At 39.1% G+C, this 20,036-nt stretch overlaps 1 protein-coding gene and 1 pseudogene across 1 annotated transcript in view; one reads left to right on the top strand and one right to left on the bottom strand.

The window, feature by feature from the left end:
• PCCB (propionyl-CoA carboxylase subunit beta) overlaps window positions 1-20,036 on the bottom strand; it is a 75,166-nt gene that overhangs the window by 32,975 nt on the left and 22,155 nt on the right. The window contains exons 6-7 of the mRNA XM_028518402.2: window positions 5,753-5,863; window positions 536-644 (exon numbers count right to left, since the gene is read on the bottom strand). Of these exons, the coding sequence (XP_028374203.1) occupies window positions 536-644; window positions 5,753-5,863 (220 nt within the window). The remainder of the gene's footprint in view (window positions 1-535; window positions 645-5,752; window positions 5,864-20,036) is intronic.
• Window positions 6,701-18,538, top strand: LOC114501761 (annotated as a pseudogene).

Here is a 20,036-nt window from a genome sequence, read left to right as displayed (position 1 = left end):
ACCTCTCAGTATAAACAGTAACTTTTTGTTTTGATGCCAAAGTACCACACAATCTTCATACATTTTAAACTCAGCATGTGTGACAAATATTACCTAAGAGGTAAAAAGCTATGACCAAGTTCATGAGTCATGAACTTGGCCATGATCATCGCATTACAACTATACCTGGCCAATGGTGATTTATAAAATGCCACCTACTCTAAGACACACCCCAACTTTGGAGTAAAAGAAAGTCATAATAAGATAAAAAACTTTTTAAAAAATTCAATTGTATATATGTAAGTCATACCTCTTGTAACACCACTTGGGTTAGCTTTAAAATTTTTAATATTAATATTAAAGCATTAGTACTATTTTAACAAATTTAATACTAAATCCATTTTTATTACTATATCTATAGTCAATATACCATACTACGGTCTTTTCAAATAAATTCTGCAAAAATTGATATCTGTAAAAGACTGTCAACATTCTCTGTGGCAATGCCCTCTTTTCAGTGTTTAAAAATAGTAAGGTGAGTCTTGAGGCCTCTAACCTGACATGGTGGTATGGGTCCTGGCACCACCAAGCTCCTCCTGGGTAACATCCTCATTGGTGACAGACTTTACAACATCAGGGCCAGTGATGAACAGGTAGGAGGTATCCTGAAATCAGAGAATTCCGGAGGATCAATTTCAGAGCAGCAAAGCTAGATGGACTTTTAGGGTTCACACAGCTGAAAAGACAAAAACAGAAATGGTAGTGACACAAAGCAGAATCAGGGTAGCATGCAGCTCAAAGATGCCTATCCAAACTAAAGACCCAAGTTTTCCCTGCCTATTTAAAAACAAAACAAAACAAACAAAAAAAAAAAAGACTTCAGCCCTGGTTGGTGTGGCTCAGTGGATTGAGTGCCAGCCTGCAAACCAAAGGGTTACCAGTTCAGTTCCCAGTCAAAGCATATGCCTGAGTTGCAGGCCAGGTCCTCAGTACGAGGTGCACAGGAGGCAACCACAAATTGATGTTTCTCTCCTTCTCTTTCTTTCTCCCTTCCCCCTATCTAAAAATCAATCAACCAATCTTTAAAAAAATTAAAATAAAATAAAATAAAATAAAGATAAAACAATCTTCGTTACATGGTTCTATCTCATGAAAATGACTTGTAGTGTGGCTAACATTTCTGGTTCATTCATCTGTAGAACACCCTACAGGTGGCCCTTATTCTTAACTTGCAGTACATCAAGCCTTTTTCTAAGCACTTCTTAAAAATGTGTCATTAAAGCCTAAGTATTATTATCCCCCTCCCACCACCACCACCATTAACAGATGAGGAAACAGAGGCACTGTGATGGTATGCAGTTTGGCTAAAATAAACCAGCTACCTTAAGTAAAGCAAATTGGAGATGATGATAATCAATAGTGTTTTCAAAGGGGGTGACAGGCTTTTTCTAAATTATTTTTTAAAGATTTTATTTCTGCCCTGGCTGGTGTAACTCAGTGGATTGAGCATGGGCTGTGAACCAAAGTGTCGCAGATTCAATTCCCAGTCAGATTACATGCCTGGGTTGCGGGCCATGTCCCCCAGCAACCGCACATTGATGTTTCTCTCTCTCTCTCTTTCTCCCTCCCTTCCCTCTCTAAAAAATAAATAAATAAAATCTTTTAAAAAAACTGGATTAAAAAAAAGTTTTAAGAAAATAAAAAAATAAAAGATTTTATTTCTTTATTTTTAGTGAGAGGGGAAGGGAGAAAGAAAGAGAGGGGGAGAAACATTGATGTATGAGAGAAACACAGACCAGTTGCCTCTCACACGCCCCCCAACCAAGGAATCATCCTGCAACTCAAATACGTGTCCTAACCGGGAATCAAACTGGAGACCTTTTGCTTTGCAGGACAATGCTCAACCAACAAAGGTTAGAGTCAGAGGGTGATAGGCTTTTAATTTTAGTTTCTAATTTAAAGATAATAAGGGCATATGGTAAAAAAAAAAATTAAACCAAAGAACAGAAGATACAGTGGAAAGTAAATCTACATCCCAGCCCTTATTTGCAGGCTTCCAATTTCCCCACCCAAAGGCAACCACAGTCAGTGTCTCTCTCCTTACAAAGAGATCCATGCATACAGGGTCCAGCAGAAGCAAGGCATGCTTGAGTGTGGTTGGTAGGGTAATAATATGGGTACAGTAATTTAGACTTTTAATTTGAACACTTCACCTAAAATGTCATAATGGTATGCTCAAGTGTGATATTGTTATGTTACAGAATTACATGGCTATGATTTTGTAATAAAGAAAGGGCATTATTTGTATCAACTCTGTATATGAGTGTCAAAATATACATAAACTAAAACTATACATATATATGTATATTTTGCGTTCTTATGTTCTTTCCAGCAGTGTCCTATACACACTGTTCTGAAACTTTTTGAAGATCATTCCATACCAGTACAGGATAATTTATTTAACTCTGATTCATGACAATATGTGTCATTACAAAGCAAGAAAGAATGTTCTTTTCAACAAGGAGGCTCTAGGCCAACTAGGAAAATATCTGAAACAAATAAACAAAGAAGAAAATTAGCCTCTATTTCATATTATGAGTAAAAATCAATTCCAACTGAATTATAGGTGTAAATGTGAAAAGCAAAATAATTAAGTTTCTAGAACATAAAACAGTCTTGGTGAATTTGAGGTAGGAAAAAGTTCTTCAAGAATTAAAACACACTACCCATAAAGTACACATTTGACATTCCTTCTCAAAAAAGCACAGAAGCCAGCTTAAAGGGACTCCCACTGGCTAAGTGAAGGGCAATCTGAGCACCCAAATAATGATCATAATGGATTATAAACCACTGAGTAAACTAGTAAATCCAGGAACCCATAATAATAATAAGTCCATGAAATAAACAAATGTCCAAGAAAGCAGAGTTCTTCCTTAGAGTATAATGCCAACTGATAACGAAGCAAATGGCAGAGTATAGGGAAAATAACAATTTTCTAAAGATTGGTTTAGACAAGAATCTAAAAATCAATAATCAATCAATAAAAGCTAATCAATAAAAGCTAAATCAAGGAAAAAAGGTATAATGCAGAGCAGCATACTGCATGGTCTCAAAGTATCTCCCCAATGAGTATTTATCAGCTGCAAAAAGAAAAACAATAGTTATAGAGTGGAGAAACCAGACAATATCTTGAACAATGAAGAAATTAATATCACTAAGGAGGGGGTAAGTAGATATCACTTGACTCTAGGTGTGACAATCTAAAGAGGATACAATATCATTTATGCAGTAGACAGGTTCAGATACCTAATCTGAATCTAGTCAGGAGGAGACATCAGATAAACTCAAACTGAGGAACAATCTATAAAATAATTTGTTGCATAGTCTTCAAAAATGTTAACATCATGACAAAGAAAGGCATCCAAACAGAAAAAGAGAAAGTAAAATTATCTGTTTGCAGATGACATCTTTTATTTAGAAAGCTTTAATGATTCCACAAAAAAAGTTTGAACTACTAAACAAAGTAAGCAAAGTTACAGGACACAAAAATGAACATCAGTTACATTTATAAACATTAATAACAAACAATCTGAAAAGAAAATATAAAAACAATTTCATTCCCAATAGCTTCTAAAAGAATAAAATACTTACGAATAAATTAACCAATAAGGCAAAAGACTTGTACACTGAAAATTATAAAACATAGCTGAAGGAAATTTTAAAAGACATAAATGGAAAGACTAAATACTGTTAAGATTTCAACAACACTATAAAAAGCAATATATAGATTACATGCCACCCCTATCAAAATCCCAGTAACATTTTTTGCAGAAATAAAGAAATCCATCCTAGAATTGATGCAGAATCTCAAAGGACTCTGGATAGTCAAAACAATCTTGAAAAAGAACAAAGTTGGAGATCTCATTCTTCCTGATGTAAAAACCTACTACAAAGCTACAGAAATCAAAACAATGTGGTACTGGCAAAAAGACAGAAATATAAACCAGTGGAACAGAACAGAGAGCCCAGAAATAAACCCTTATATTTTGGTCAAATGATTTTCGACAATGATACCTAGACCATTCAATGGCAGAAAGGGGAACCTTTTACAACAAATGGTGCTGGGGAAACTGGACATCTACATGCAAAACAAAGCTGGACTTTACATTACACCACATACAAAATTTAACTCAAAATGAATCACAAGCCTAAACATGTTGTACACCTTAAATTTACACAATGATATCTGTCAATTACATCAAAATAAGCTGGAAAAAATTAAAAATAAATAAGAAAAAGCAGTTTAAAGTGAAATGACAATGAAAACCAAGACAGTATGGCCAGAAATATGGAAGGAAATGCCAGAGTGTGGCATCATGGAAGCCAAAGGAAAAGAATATGGCTAAAAATTGAGGAAAATGAAAGTTAAAAAGCATTTATAGTGACACGGAAGTCACTGATGACCTTAGAACAACAGGTTTAATGGACTGAGGGGATAGAAAGGTAACTGAAATATGTTAATGAGAGGATGGGAAGACAGAAATAGGATGTTAGCTACAGTGAGATGCAGACTAAGGGAAGGCTTTTGTCTTTGTTCTGAAAATAGGAAAGGCCTGAACATGAGTAAGTTCTGATGGGAGGATCTAAAACCAAGGGAGAGACTGAAGGTAGTTCATAAGAGAAAAGAGAACTGACAGGATAAGGCCACTGAAAAGGTGAAAGAGTTGTGAGCAGTAATGTACATGTATGTGGAAAGTGGGAAAAATACGGGTCTTAGCCAGAGGAATGGATACCACCCCTCCGTTCCTACCAGGGAGGAAGGAGAAGAGGACTGGGGTAGCACAAGGTAACTGCAACATACAGATTAGTGGGCAAAGCTCAGGGAGTTCTGCTTTGTTTAGGAAGAGATGTGGTCATCTTAACTTTTAAAACCCACCTCTATTGCTGAATATTTAGGTTGCTTTCAATCTGTCACTAAAAAAAGATGACTTAGATCAAAGGGTGAACACTTTTCTAAACCTTTGAAGTCCTACTGCTAAGCTTTCCTTGAGAAAAATGGGTTTCCTATTTATACTATCCCTATTTACACTGTCCTCCTCATTTTGAATGACTATCTCCTCCTCCACTCTCCAGTCTTCCTGTCTTGGCATTTACTGCTTATTATTGTTAAAAATATTTTAAGGTAAAAAGACTGATTTTTTTAATGATGTTAGGTTAAGGGTAATTACCCATGTGTAAATTCAAGTGAGCTTCATTTAAAAATCATTTTAAAACATCATTCCATCAAATCATGTCATAAAGATATGCACCTTTCAAAATGAAGTTGGGGATCAGATTTAGCATTACCATTATACACAAAATGTAATAAAATGGCAAAAAGCCAAAGGAATAAAGGTGGAACATAAGAATGACTTCCCAATAAAGAAGATTATAGAAAAGCCTTCCATGAGAAACTTTCTGAATAGGAGTCAGTAAACAATTATCTGTCTGGGCACAGGACAGGATCCTTTGATTACCTGAAAATCATTTGCAATTCAAATCAACAGGTAAAATCACCCACCAATGAAGTACACAAGTGCATTCTGCCACTGAACACCCACAAGCTACAGGGTTCGTGCCAAACCCTTTTCTCCACTAAGACCTTATCATCGCTAAGCTGAAAGCCAATGAGAATGCAGATAACAACCCAGATCTGGGTCAGGAATTATTTTTATTTCAGGTGAGGTACTGCACAACTCTCAAAGGGCAGGAGAAACAGGTCTTTCTTTCTTACCTTTACCATGAACGTGAAGTCTGTTAGGGCTGGGGAGTAGACAGCCCCACCAGCACATGGGCCCATGATCAGAGAAATCTGAGGGATGACTCCGGATGCCATGACATTCCTCTGCCGAAAGAGAAAGGTAAAGGTATCTGGTTACAGAGTGTCTGAGGCATTATTTGCAGAAAGATAAAGGCAATAATAAAATTACACCTGGCTTTTTTTTTTTTTCACAGAAATTCTACCCTAGAGGCAGGAGACCTTCCAAAACTATACACGCAATTTGTTCCCATAACAAGTGGGCTGATTGGCATATTAGTTTCTGGGGCAAATACCCTCTTTCCCCTCCCTTGGCAGCAGTTCCCCAAAAGTTCTACCAGGACTTTTCTATATGAGCTCATATAGAACTCCACAACTCTCACCCCAGCTCCAAGCACACCTGAGGCCCAGCACCCCTGTCTCCACAAAGCTGTCTAGAAGAATGAATGAAAACCTTCATCAGAACATACAGGAACACCACTTATCCCAGAGCCATTACCTCTGTTTGGAATTCTTTGACAACCTCCACATAGAGTACCAGTAGCGACAAGGCAAGGCTAAGAGGCAGATGCTACTTCACTCCAAGTCTTCAAGGTCTGCCCACCCCCAGACAGAGCCTATAGGGAAGATGTAGGTAGTAGGAGCCAGAAAGGCTCCATGAAGACAAAGGTGTTGTGAAGGGCCAAGCCTCAGTCCACCTCCTAGGAAAGATAAGACCGGGGCTGGAGGGCCCAGGCAAGATAAGGGCCCACTGATCCTTGCCCAATGCTCAACTTCTTTCTTTCCCTTGTGTCCCATCAGCTTAAAAGAAGAAAATCCACTTTTATCACTGCCTTGGCTCTAACACCAATTTCTGTAAGTCATAGGACATAGCTCAGAACAGTACAAAAGGGCATCTATCTGTAAAAAGAGGATTCAGGGAAGATGGTGGAGTCGGAAGCACCAGGAATCTGTCTACCCACTAAGAAAACAACTGTGCTGGTATAATTTGTCTGACACAACTTTTGGGAACTTTGGACTCTATTGAAGGCTTGCAACTTCCAGGGGGAAATCCGGAGGGTAAATTGTAGTTAACTTCTACCAATTTCAGCTCTTAAGCACATAGTAGCTACCCATCTTGCACCCCAGCCATAGGCAGGGAGCACCTTACACAGAGCTTTCAAAGCCAAAGTAGGGCCTTGACTAGTGTGGCCCAGGGGGCTGAGCACCAGCCTGCAAACTGAAAAGTCACCAGTTCAGTTCCCAGTCAGGGCACATGCCTAGGTTGCAAGCTGGATCCCCAGTTTGGGGTATATGTGAGGCAGTTGATTGATGTTTTTCTCCCTCTTTCTCCTTCCCTTTCCCTGCCTAAAAAATAAATAAAATAAATAAAATTTAAAAAATTTTAAAAGCCTGAGTAAGTAAATAGGACTCTGTCCTGAATACAGCAGGAATCTGTGTTCCGATCCTCGATTTCTGATTCTAATCTCAGAGGTGCAGAGAGGTGGGTGGCCATTGTTATACCTCCCATTGTTGTTGCAAGCCTGTCCTCCTCCAGCTCAAGATCACCAATCATTATGGAAATGCAAATTAAAACTGAAATGAGATACCACATCATATGCATCAGGATCACTACTATAAAAAAAAAACAAAAAAAAAACAGAAAACAAGTAGTGTTGGTGAGGACGCACAGAAATTGGAACCCATTGTTGGTGTGAATATAAAATGGCACAACTGCTATAGAAAACAGTATGAAGGTTCTTCAAGAATTTTAAAATAGAACTGTCATATGATCCAGAAGATTCCATTGCTAGGGATATAGCAAAAGAATGTAAAGCAGAGCCTCAAAGAGCTATTTGTACACTCATGTTCATAGCAGCACTACAATTCACAGTAGCTAAAATGTGGAAACAACTCAAATGCCCATCAACAGATAAATGGATAAATGAAATGTAATATGTGCACATAATGGAACATTTTTCAGCCTTATAAAGGAAGGATATCTACTACATGCTACAACATGGATGAACCTTGAAGACATGCTAAATGTAAAAAGAGAAACATGGCCCTGGCTGGTGTAGCTCAGTGGATTGAGCATGGGCTGGGAACCAAAGTGTAGCAGGTTCGATTCCCAGTCAGGGCACATGCCTGGGTTGCTGGCCATGGCCCCTAGCAACCGCACATTGTTTCTCTCCCTCTCCCTCTCTCTCTCTCTCCCCCGCTCCTTTCCCTCTCTAAAAATGGATGAATAAAATCTTAGAAAAAAGAGAGAGAGAGAAACACTGTATATGAAGTGCTTAGTCAAAATCTTTGAGACAGAAAGTAGACTGGTGCTTGCTGTGGGTTGGGGGGAGGGGATAATGGGAAGTAATTAAGGAATATAGAGTTTGTTTGTACAATGAAAAGATTATGTAGATGGACATTGGTAATGGCTGCACAATATTATGAAAGTTTTTAATACCACTAAACTGCACATTTAAAAGTGCATAATTGCTTGCTAAATTGTATATTATATGTATTTTACCACAATAAAGAAAAGTTAGATATGTTCACTGTGGCATTATTTACAATACCCAAGATCTGGAAGCAGCCCAAGTGCCCATTAGTAGATGAGTGGACAAAAAAACTGTGGTACATTTATACAATAGAATACTACACAGCTGTAAAAAAAGAAGAAGAAGAAGAAGAAGAAGAAGGAAATCTTATCTTTTGCAAGAGCATAGGTAGGCCAGGAGAGTATTATGCTAAGTGAAATAAGCCACTCAGAGAAAGACAAATACCACACAATTTCACTTATATGTGGAATCTAATACACAAAAGAACTGGGGAGAAAAGGGAACGCTAGTACATTGTTGGTGGGAATGCAGACTGGTGCAAGCACTGTGGAAAACAGTATGGAATTTCTTCAGAAAACTAAAACGGAACTGCCTTTTGACCCAGTGATTCCACTGCTGGGACTATGCCCTGAGAATCCTGAAACACCAACTGAAAAGAACCTATGTATCCCAATGTTCATAGCAGCACAATTTACAATAGCTGCGTAAGAGGAAACAGCCTAAGAGCCCATCAGTAAATGAATGGATCCAAAAACTGGTACATGTAAAGAATGGAATACTATGTAGCAGAAAGAAAAATGGGGCTCTTATACTTCTGGACAGCTTAGATGGCCCTGGAGAGCATCATCCTAAGTGAAATAAGCCAGGCAGTGAAAGAGAAATACCATATGATCTCACCTAGAAGTGGAACCTATTCGACAAAACAAAAAGGCAGGCAAAATATAACCAGAGACATTGAAATTAAGAACAAACTGACAGTTACCACGTGGGAGGTGGGAGGGCATAATGGGGGGAAAAGGAGGAGGGTTGTCAGGAACATGTATGGAGGACGCAGATACAAAGCCAAAGCAGGAAGGGATCTAGGGTTGCAGGTGGAGATAGCTAGGATGGAGGTGGGGGGCGGGGGGCGGGGAATGGAAACAACTGTAGGTGAACAACAATAAAAAAAAGTACAAAAAATATTAAAAAATAAATAAAAATAAAAAGGCAACTGAAATAGGTTAACTACTTCCGGCCAAGATGGAAGCATAGGTAGATACATTTTGCCCCCTTGTACAACCAAAAGAAGAACAACAAATTTAAAAACAAAAAATAACCAGAGCTGCCAAAAAATCAAACTGTAAGTCCAACAACCAAGAAGTTAAAGAAACATTCATTCAGACTGGTAGGTGGGGTGAGTACAGGCAGCCAGGGCAGAGAGTATGCGCTGAAAGTTAGCACCTAGAGGGCTGGGTAGATGAGGTGGCAGCTGGCAGACTGGGAGATCCCACATTTGCATGCAGATAAACCAGGAGAAACAACTCAGGAGCAAGACAGACTGCACAACACAGGGTTCCAGCGTAGGGAAACAAAGCCTCAAAACTTCTGGCTGTAAAAACTACCCTTTGGGACAGCATGGATGGATCTAAAGACCATTATGCTAAGTGAAATAAGCCAGGCGGTGAAAGACAAATACCATATGATCTCACCTATAAGTGGAACCTAATCAACAAAACAAACAAGCAGGCAAAATATAACCGGAGACATTGAAATAAAGAACTGACAGTGACCAAAGGGGAGGTGGGAGGGGATAATGGGGGGAAAGGGGGAAGGGTTTTCAGGAACATGAATAAAGGACACACAAACAAAACCAAAGGGTGGTAGGATCAAGGGTAGGAAGTAGAGATTGCTGGGGTGGGGAGCAGTGGTGGGAGGAAAATGGAGACAACCATACTTGAACAACAATAAAAAATGTAGGAAAAACAAAACCTGGGAGGTTGTGGTGGCAGGAGAAACTCCCAGACTCACAGGACAGTTCGTTGGAAAGACCTACAGGATTCTAGAATGTACACAAATTGAACCACCTGGGAATCAGCACCAGAAGGGCCCGATTTGCTTGTGAGTAGTGAAGGAAGTGACTGAGAGCTGAGCAAGCCACACTGTTTACTCTTAGACCCCTCCCCCACATACAGCTCCACAACACAATGATGTGGGTTGTCCCACCCCAGCAAATACCTAAGATTCAAGGCTCCATCCTTCTATCTAAGAGTGTGCCAAGACAATAAAAATATGGCCCAAATGAAAGAACAGATCAAAGCTCCAAAAACAGAACTAAGTGATGAAGAGATAGCCAACCTATCAGATGCAGAGTTCAAAACACTGGTAGTCAGGATGCTCACAGAATTAGTTGAGTATGGTTGCAAAATAGAGAAAAAGTGAAGTCTATACAAATTGAAATTAAGAAAAAATAGACAGGAAACCAACAATTAAGGGAAGGAAACCAGAACTCAAATCAATGGTTTGGAACAAATGGAAGAAATAAACATTCTTCCAGAACAGAATGAAGAAACAAGAATTCAAAAAAATGAGCAGAGGCTTAGGAACCTCCGGGACAACTTTAAATATTCCAACATCTGAATCATAGGGGTGCAGGAAGGAGAAAAGGAAGAGCAAAAAATGGAAAACTTACTTTAAAAAATAATGAAGAAAGGGGGCAGCAACATAAAATGGAGTAAAAACAGTCTCTTCAACAAATGGTGTTAGGAAAACTGGACAGCTATGTGAAAAAAAATGAAACTCGAGCACCAACTTACACCATACACAAAAATAAATTCAAGGTGGATAAAAGACTTAAATATAAGCCATGCCACCATTAAAGTCCTAGAGGAAAACATAGGCAGGAAAATCTCAGATATCTCATGCAGCAACATTTTTACTGATACGTCCCCCAGAACAAGGGACATAAAGGAAAGAATAAACAAATGGGATCTCATCAAAATAAAAAGCTTCTGCACAGCTAAAGAAAACAGTATCAAGGTAAAAAGAGAACCAACTGTGTGAGAAAACATATTTGCCAATGATACCTCAGACAAGGGTTTAATCTCCAAAATATATATAAAGAACTTATATGACTCCACTCTAAGAAGACAAGCAACCCAATTAAAAAATGGGCAAAGGACTTGAACAGACACTTCTCCAAGGAGGACATACAGAGGATCCAGAAACACATGAAAAGATGCTCAATATCACTAGCTATCAGGGAGATGCCAATTAAAACCACAATGAGATACCACTTTACACCAGTCAGAATGGCCATCATAAACAAAGCAACAAACAACAAGTGTTGGCGAGGTTGTGATGAAAAGGCGACCCTAGTGCACTGTTGGTGGGACTGCAGACTGGTACAACCACTATGGAAAACATATGAAATTTTCTCAGAAAACTAAAAATGGATCTGCCTTTTGACCCTGCAATTCCACTGCTGGGATTACATCCTAAGAACCCTGAAACATCGATCCAAAAGAACCTATGCACCCCAATGTTCATAGCAGCACAATTTACAATAGCCAAGTGTTGGAAGCAACCTAGATGCCCATCAGTAAATGAATGGATCAAAAAACTATGGTACATTTACACAATGGAATTCTATGCAGCAGAAAGAAAGAAGGAGCTCCTACCCTTTGCAACAGCATGGATGGAGCTGGAAAGCATTATGCTAAACGAAACAAGCCAGGCAGTGAAAGACAAATACCATATGATCTCACCTTTAACAGGAACCTAAACAACAAAACAAAGAAACAAGCAAAATATAACTAAAGACACTGAAATAGGGGGCAGACTGACAGTGACCAGAGGGGAGAGAAGAGGGAATTTCAGGGGAAAATGGGTAGGGTTTACAAGAACAAATTTAAAGGACACATGGTCAAAAATTAGGGGTGGGTGGTAATGGGAAGGAAGTAGGGAAGGTTGGGTGGGTGGGCTGGAATGGGAGTAAAAGGGAGAAAACCGTACCTGAACAATGATTTAAAAAAAAAAAAAAAAAAACAACTATGGTACATTTACACAATGGAATTCTATGCAGCAGAAAGAAAGAAGGAGCTCCTACCCTTTACAACAGCTTGGATGGAGCTGGAAAGCATTATGCTAAGCAAAACAAGCCAGGCAGTGAAAGACAAATACCATATGATCTCACCTTTAACAGGAACCTAAACAACAAAACAAAGAAACAAGCAAAATATACCCAAAGACACCAAAATAGAGAACAGACTGACAGAGTACAGAGGAAAGAGGAGAGGGAATTTCAGGGGAATTTCAGGGGAAAAGGGAAAGGGTTTACATGAACAAGTATAAAGGACACATGGATAAAAAACTAGGGGCAGGTGGAAATGGGAGGGAGGAGGGGAGTGCTGGGTGGGTGGGTTGCGATGGGCGTAAAAGACAGAAAATTGTACTGCAACAAAAATTAAAATAAAATTTTTAAAAAACATAAATAAATAAATAAATAATAATAAATAATGAAGGAGAACTTCTCTAATCTAGCAAAGCAAATAGACTTCCAGGAAGTCCAGGAAGCTCAGAGAGTACCAAGAAAGTTGGACCCAAGGAAGCACACACCAAGGCACATCATAATTACATTACCCAAGATGAAAGATAAGCAGAGATTCTTAAAAGCAGTAAGAGAAAAGGAGACAGTTACCTACAAAGGAGTTCCCATAAGACAATCAGCTGATTTCTCAAAAGAAACCTTACAGGCAAGAAGGGGCTGGAAAGAAGTATTCCAAGTCATGAAAGGCAAGGACCTACATCCAAGATTACTCTAGCCAGCAAAGCTTCCATTTAGAATTGTAGAGCATGAAGTGCTTCCCAGATAAGGTCAAGTTAAAAGAGTTCATCATCACCAAGCCCTTATTATATGAAATGTTAAAGGGACTTAAGAAAAAGAAGAAGATCAAAACTATGAACAGTAAAATTACAACAAACTCACAGCTATCAACAACCGAACCTAAAAAACCAAAAACAAACTAAGCAAATAACTAGAACAAGAACAGATTCAAAGAAATAGAGATCACATGGAGGGTTATCAGCAGGGAGGGGTAGAAGGGAGAATGGGAGGAAAGGTACAGAGAATAAGAAGCATAAATGATAGGTGCAAAATAGACAGGGGGAGGTTAAGAATGGTATAGGAAATGGAAAAGTCAAAGAACTATATGTATGACCCATGGATATGAACTGGGGCATGGTGGGGGAATGATAAAGAAAGTGGGGTGCAGGGAGGGGGTATAAAGGGAAGGGAAAAAATGAGACAACTGTAATAACATAATCAATAAAATATACTTAAAAAAAAAAGAAAAAACACAAGGAGGCTGCTAAAATGAGGAGGCAAACAAACATGGACCTAATGAAAGAACAGATCAAAACTCCAGAAAAAGAGCTAGATGAAATGGAGGTAAGCAATCTATCAGATGGAGAGTTCAAAACACTGGTTGTGAGGATGCTCAAGGAACTTAGTGAGGACCTCAGCAGCACAAAAAAATACCCTGTGAGAAATGAAGGATACACTAATTAAAATAAAGAACAACTTACAGGGAAACAACAGTAGAATAGATGAAGCTGAAAATCAAATCAGTGTTTTGGAACATAAAGAAGCAAAAAACCATGCCAAACAATAAGTAGAAAAAAGAATCCAAAAAAATGAGGATAGTATAAAGTCTCTGGGATAATTTTAAGAAGTCCAACATTTGCCTCATAGAGATGCCTTAAGGAGAAGAGAAAGAGCAAGAAATCTGAAATCTATCTGAAAAAAAAAAATTAAAAAACAGTGAAAGAACATTTACCTAATTAGGGGAGGGAAATAGACATTCGAGTTCAGGAAGTGCCGAGAGTGCCAATATTGCTGGTGGGAGCGGGGAACAGGGCATGAGGGAATAAAGGAGAGAAAAAATGGGACTACAGTAATAGCATATCAATAAAGTATACCAAAAACAGGATAACAATAACCAAAAAATAAAAATAAATAAACAAACAAGTAGAATGTATGGTTTGACAATGCAAAAAGTGCTATGAAGAAAAACAAAGCATGGAAGCACAATAATAAATACAGTTTAAAATAATGTATTCAGCAGAATTCCTCAGTGAAACTATCTTTGAGGGAAAAGCCAGAAAATATGAAGAACAAGGAATGATATCTCACTGTTTGCAACAACATAAATGGACCTAGAGGGCATTTGGCCATGTGAAATAAGCCAGACTGAGAAAGGCAAATACCATGTCATCTTTTTTATATGTGGTATCTAAAAATATATACATATATTAAAAAAAAAAAACACTAAAACAGATTCATGGTTGCCAGAGGTGGGAACTGAGGGTAGGAGAAATGAGGGAACTTCAAATTTTTTGTTTAAATAAACAATAAAAATAAATAAAATTTTAAAGGATTGATATGTTATCTAAAGAACCTCACCTTAGATATGACAACACAGAGGTTGAAAGTAAAAGCATGGAAAAATATTCTAGCCACAGAGTAACCAAAATAGAGCCATGGTGGCTACATTTAATGCCAGACAAAACAGACTTTAAACCAAAAAAGATACAAGAGACCACTACAGATATACATTTATAAACATTTTGATACACTAAGAAAACATAAAAATTATAAAAATACAGGGTCCAGCACAAATAATGCACCTTTTTCATTACAAAATCTCTCATTACAAAATCATAAGCATGTAATTCTATAACATAATAATATTGCACTCACACGTATCATATGACATTTTAGATGAAATGTTCAAATTAAAACTATAAATTAGTACACCCAAATTACTACCCTACCAACCACACTCAAGTAGGTATTACTTATGCCAGATGCTGTATACTCACCTAACCGAAGAGTCTCAACATATATATAGGAAAAGCTGACAGAATTGAAAGAATAGAGAGATGCACAATAATAGTTACACTTCAACACCCTATTTTCAATAGTGGATAGAACAACCAGACAGAGAAATCAGTAAGGAAATATGGACCTGAATACTATAAACTAGTATTCACTAGTATAACAAACATCTACACAACACTGCTCCCAATAAGAACAGCACACACATTTTTTCAAGTGAACATGAACATTCTCTAGGAAACAACATATGTTAGGCCACAAAATAAGTCTCAGTAAATTTCAAATGACCAATATCATACAAAGTATCTTTTCCAATCACAATGGAATCAAACTAATGTAAGAAACTGAGGACTTCCGGCAAGATGGAGGAATAGGTGGACGCACCGTACCTCCTCGTACAACCAAGATTAGAAAACCAATAATTTACAACAATAATTTACTATCAGAATAACACCCAGATCCGGCAGAGGATTTATCTGAATGGAAGTCAGGCAGCCAAGAAGTTGAAGTAGACGCATTCATCCGGACTGGTAGGAAAAGATGAGCCGGGCAGGCACGGGGCTGGCTCCGGTCGGCGGCTCGCGGAGGTTGGGGGAAAGTTTGGCGCGAAATCGGCACAAAAGCCATCCGGGGGCGCAAGAAGGCAGCGGTGATCCCTGAGTACGCAAGCTGCGGCCGGCAGACCCAGAGGGGTAGCGATTGTGGACCAGGGCAGAACTTGCGGCCCAGAAGCCCAGACAAGGGTCTGAGTCCAGGGGAACGGAACTACCGCCATTGTTTTCCCCCGCCCCGCCCCCGCCCTGCCCCCACTTATAACGTCACAATCCAGCGACTGGGGTGCCCAGCCCCAGTGAGCACCTAAGGCTCCGCCCCCCACCGTAACAACAGCAACCAGACTGGAAAAAAAAAAAAGGAGAGACAGGGGAAAAAAAATATGTTTTCAACAGAGCAGATCAGTCCCCCAGGACTCATGCTTTTGAGCGACCAATAATTAGCCAATCTATCAGATGCGCAGTTCAAAACACTGGTGATCAGAAAGCTCACGGAACTGGTTGTTTTTGGACGAAATTTAGATGAAAGAATGCAGATTACCATAAAACAGATGCAGGAAGACACGCGGAGGAGAGCCAATAGTGAAAGGAAGGAATATGAGTCTCAAAACAATACAGTGGACCAGAAGGAAGATAGAATCAACCAAGCAGGAAAGCATGATGAAATAAGAATTCAAAAAATTGAGGAAAAGATTAAGAGCATCCAAGACACCTTTAAACGTTCCAACATCCGAATTATAGGGGTACCAGAAGGGGAGGACCAACAAGTGGAAAAGTTATTTGAACAAATAATAAAGGAGAACTTCCCCAATCTGGCAAAGGGAACAGTCTTCCAAGAAATCCAAGAAGCTCAGAGAGCCCCAAAGAAGTTGGACCCAAGAAGAAACACACCAAGGCACATCACAATTACATTAGCCAAGGTAAAAACGAAGGAGAGAATCCTAGAAGCAGCAAGAGGTAAGGGGACAGTAACCTACAAAGAAGTTCCCATCAGTCTGTCAGCTGATTTCTCCAAAGAGACCTTACAGGCAAGAAGGGGCTGGAAAGAAATATTCCAAGTCATGAAAGACAAGGACCTACATCCCAGATTGCTCTATCCAGCAAAGCTCTCATTTAGAATGGAAGGGCAGATAAAGTGCTTCTCAGATAAGGTCAAGTTAAAGGAGTTCATCATCACCAAGCCCTTATTTTATGAAATGCTAAAGGGACTTATCTAGAAAAGAAGATAAAGAAAAGACATGTATAGTAAAAGGACAGCAAACTCACAAATATTAATAACCACACCTAAAGCAAAACCAAAAGAAACTAAGTAAACAATTAGAACAGGAACAGAACCACAGAACTGGAGATCACATGGAGGGTTAGCAGCAGGGGGGTGGGAGGAGGAGAGAGGGGAAAAAGGTATAGAGAATAAGTAGCATAGAATGTAGGTTGAAAATAGATAGGGGGAGGGCAAGAATAGTACGGGAAATGTAGAAACTAAAGAACTCATAAGTATGACACATGGACATGAACTAAAGGGGGAAATGTGGGTGGGAGGCGGGTACAGGGTGGAGGGGAGAGAAGGGGGGAAATGGGACAAATGTAATAGCATAATCAATAAAATATATTAAAAAAAAAGAAACTGAAAAATTCACAAAATTATTGAAATTATTCAAAACACTCCTAAATAACCAACCAAGAGGTGAGAGAAAATATTACAAAGAAAAAATCACATTTGCCATAGCCACAAAAAAATAAAGTACCTAGAAATAAATTTAACCAAAGAGGTAAAAGACCTATACTCAGAAAACTACAGAGCTACAGAAAGATATTGAGGAAGATACAAATAAATGGAAGCATATACCCTATTCATGGACTGGAATAATTAACATCATTAAAATGTCCATACTACCCAAAGCAATCTATAGATTCAACACAATCCCTGTTACAATACCAATGACATAGTTCACTGATCTAAAACAAATACTCCAAAGATGTATATAGAACCAAAAAAGACATAGCAATCTTCAGAAAGAAGAATAAAGTTGGAGGGATCACAATACCTGATATAAAACTATATACTACAAGGCCACTATAATCAGAACAGTCTGGCACTGGCATGAGAGCACATCCATAGATCAATGGAACAGAACAGAGAGCCCAGAAATAACCCATGACTCTATGGTGAATTAATATTTGACAAAAGGGGCACAAGCATACAATATAGTAAAAATAGTCTCTTCAATAAACAGTGTTGAGAGAAGTGGACTGGTACATGCAAAAAAAGGAAACTAGACCACCAACTTACACCATACGTCAAAATAAACTCAAAATGGATAAAAGACAAATATAAGTTATGATACATAAAAATGCTATCAGACTTTCCAGCTAGCACCAAGCCAGGGGCATCTCTCAAGACAACTGGCACAAGCACCACAAGACCAGGGGCAAGAGGAAGCCCTGCCACAAGAAGCGAAAATATCAGCTGGGGCACCCTGCTGCCAACATTAAGATTGGCGCCCGACACATACGCACAGTTTGTGTGCAAGGAGGCCACAAGAAGTACCAAGCCATGAGACTGGATGTGGGCAACTTCTCCTGGGGCTCAGAGTATTGTATGTGCAAAACAAGGATTATTGATATTGTCTACAATACATCCAACAATAAACTGGTCCATACCAAGACTCTGGTAAAGAACTGCATCATGCTCACTGACAGCACACTATACCAACAGCAGTATGAATCCCACTATACACCGCCCCTGGGCTGCAAGAAGGGGGCCAAATTGACTCCTGAGGAAGAAGAGGTTTTAAACAAAAAATGACCAAAGAAAATTTGGATGAAATATGATAAAAGGAAAAAGAATGCTAAAATCAGTAGCCTTCTGAAGGAGCAGTTCCAGCAGGGCAAGCTTCTTGCATCCATTGCTTCAAGACCAGGCCAGTGTGACTGAGCAGATGGATATGTGCTAGCAGGCAAAGGAGCTGGAGTTCTATCTAAGGAAAATTAAGGCCCAGAAAGGCAAATAAATCTTCCTCCCTCCTTTCTTTAAAGCTCACTTAAAAAAAAAAAAAGAGGCTCATGTAATAAAGGTGTTTATTCTCAGATTTTAAAAAAAGTGCTAGCAGAAAATAGAGGCAATAAAATTGCATATATCCCATGTAGCAATATTTTTGCTAATATATCTCCTAGGGCAAGGGAAACAAAGGAAAATATAAACAAATGGGACTATATCAAATTAAAGAGCTTCTACAAAAAAACCATCATCAAAATGAAAAGAGAACTGACGGTGTGGTAGAACACACCTGCCAATGATATGTCAGACAAGGGTTTAATCTCCAAAATATATAAGAACTCATACAACTCAACACCAGGAAGACAAACAACCCAATTAAGAAATGGGCAAAGGACCTGAATAGACGCTTCTTCAAGGAGGACATACAGATGGCCCATAGACATATGATAAGATGCTCAGCATCACTAGCCATCAGAGAGATGCAAATTAAAACCACAGTGAGATACCACTCCACACCTGTCAGAATGGCTATCATTAATAAATCAACAAACAACAAGCACTGGTGAGGATGTGGAGAAAAGGGAACCCTAGTTTACCCTTAGTGGGAATGCAGGCTTTTACAGTCACTGTAGAAAACAGTATGGAATCTTCACAAAAAATAAAAATGGAACTACCTTTTCACCTAGCAATTCCACTGCTGGGAATATACCCTAAGGAACTGAAACACCAACTCCAAAGAACTTATGTACCCCTATGTTGATAGCAGCGTTATTTACAATAACCAAATGCTGGAAACAACGTAAGTGCCCATCAGTAGATGAATGGATTAAAAAATAGTGGTCCAGGGATTTCTGGTCAAGATGGCAGCTTAGGCAGAAATGGCTCACCTCTTCATACAACCACATCAAAATGACAACCAAAATGACAAAATATAGAACCATCACTCAGAATCATCACATATCAAGGTGAATGGAAGTCTGACAACTACAGAATTAAAGAAACCACATCCATCCAGGCTGGTCCCACACCCACCTGTGGTGGATAAAAATTCAAGAGGGATAACTCAGGAGTGAAGAGTCCTAGTCCCACACTAAGACACCTGGCCCAGGATTCCACTGCCAGGAAGATAAGCCCCCAAAATATCTGGCTGCAAAAAAACAGTGGGGATTGAGTCAGTGGAACAAACTTCTGGAGCCCCAAGCAGTTCCTCTTAAAGAAACCACACACAGACTCGCCTTTTCAGACTCACTCCCTCTGAGCTCCAGCACCAGAGTAGCTCTTGAAAGGCACCACTGTCACACAGAAAAACTGAAAGTCTAGCATCAAGGACAATAGAAGCCACTGTCCCTTTTCTAAACCCTCCCCACACAGAGCTGGCAAGTTGATGCCATATCTGACTCCGTCAACATAAGTGCTCCAATGACTAACAATTACCTTGGAGATCCCCAGAGACTCCACCCCACCTAACTTGTAGACCCACCAAAGTTGCTTTTTCCATAGGAATGGCTGGTCTTGGCTCATG

This window comes from Phyllostomus discolor, chromosome 7, assembly GCF_004126475.2.
Source record: "Phyllostomus discolor isolate MPI-MPIP mPhyDis1 chromosome 7, mPhyDis1.pri.v3, whole genome shotgun sequence".
NCBI classification, from domain to species: Eukaryota; Metazoa; Chordata; class Mammalia; order Chiroptera; family Phyllostomidae; genus Phyllostomus; species Phyllostomus discolor.
This window is presented reverse-complemented; position numbering and strand designations above follow the sequence as displayed.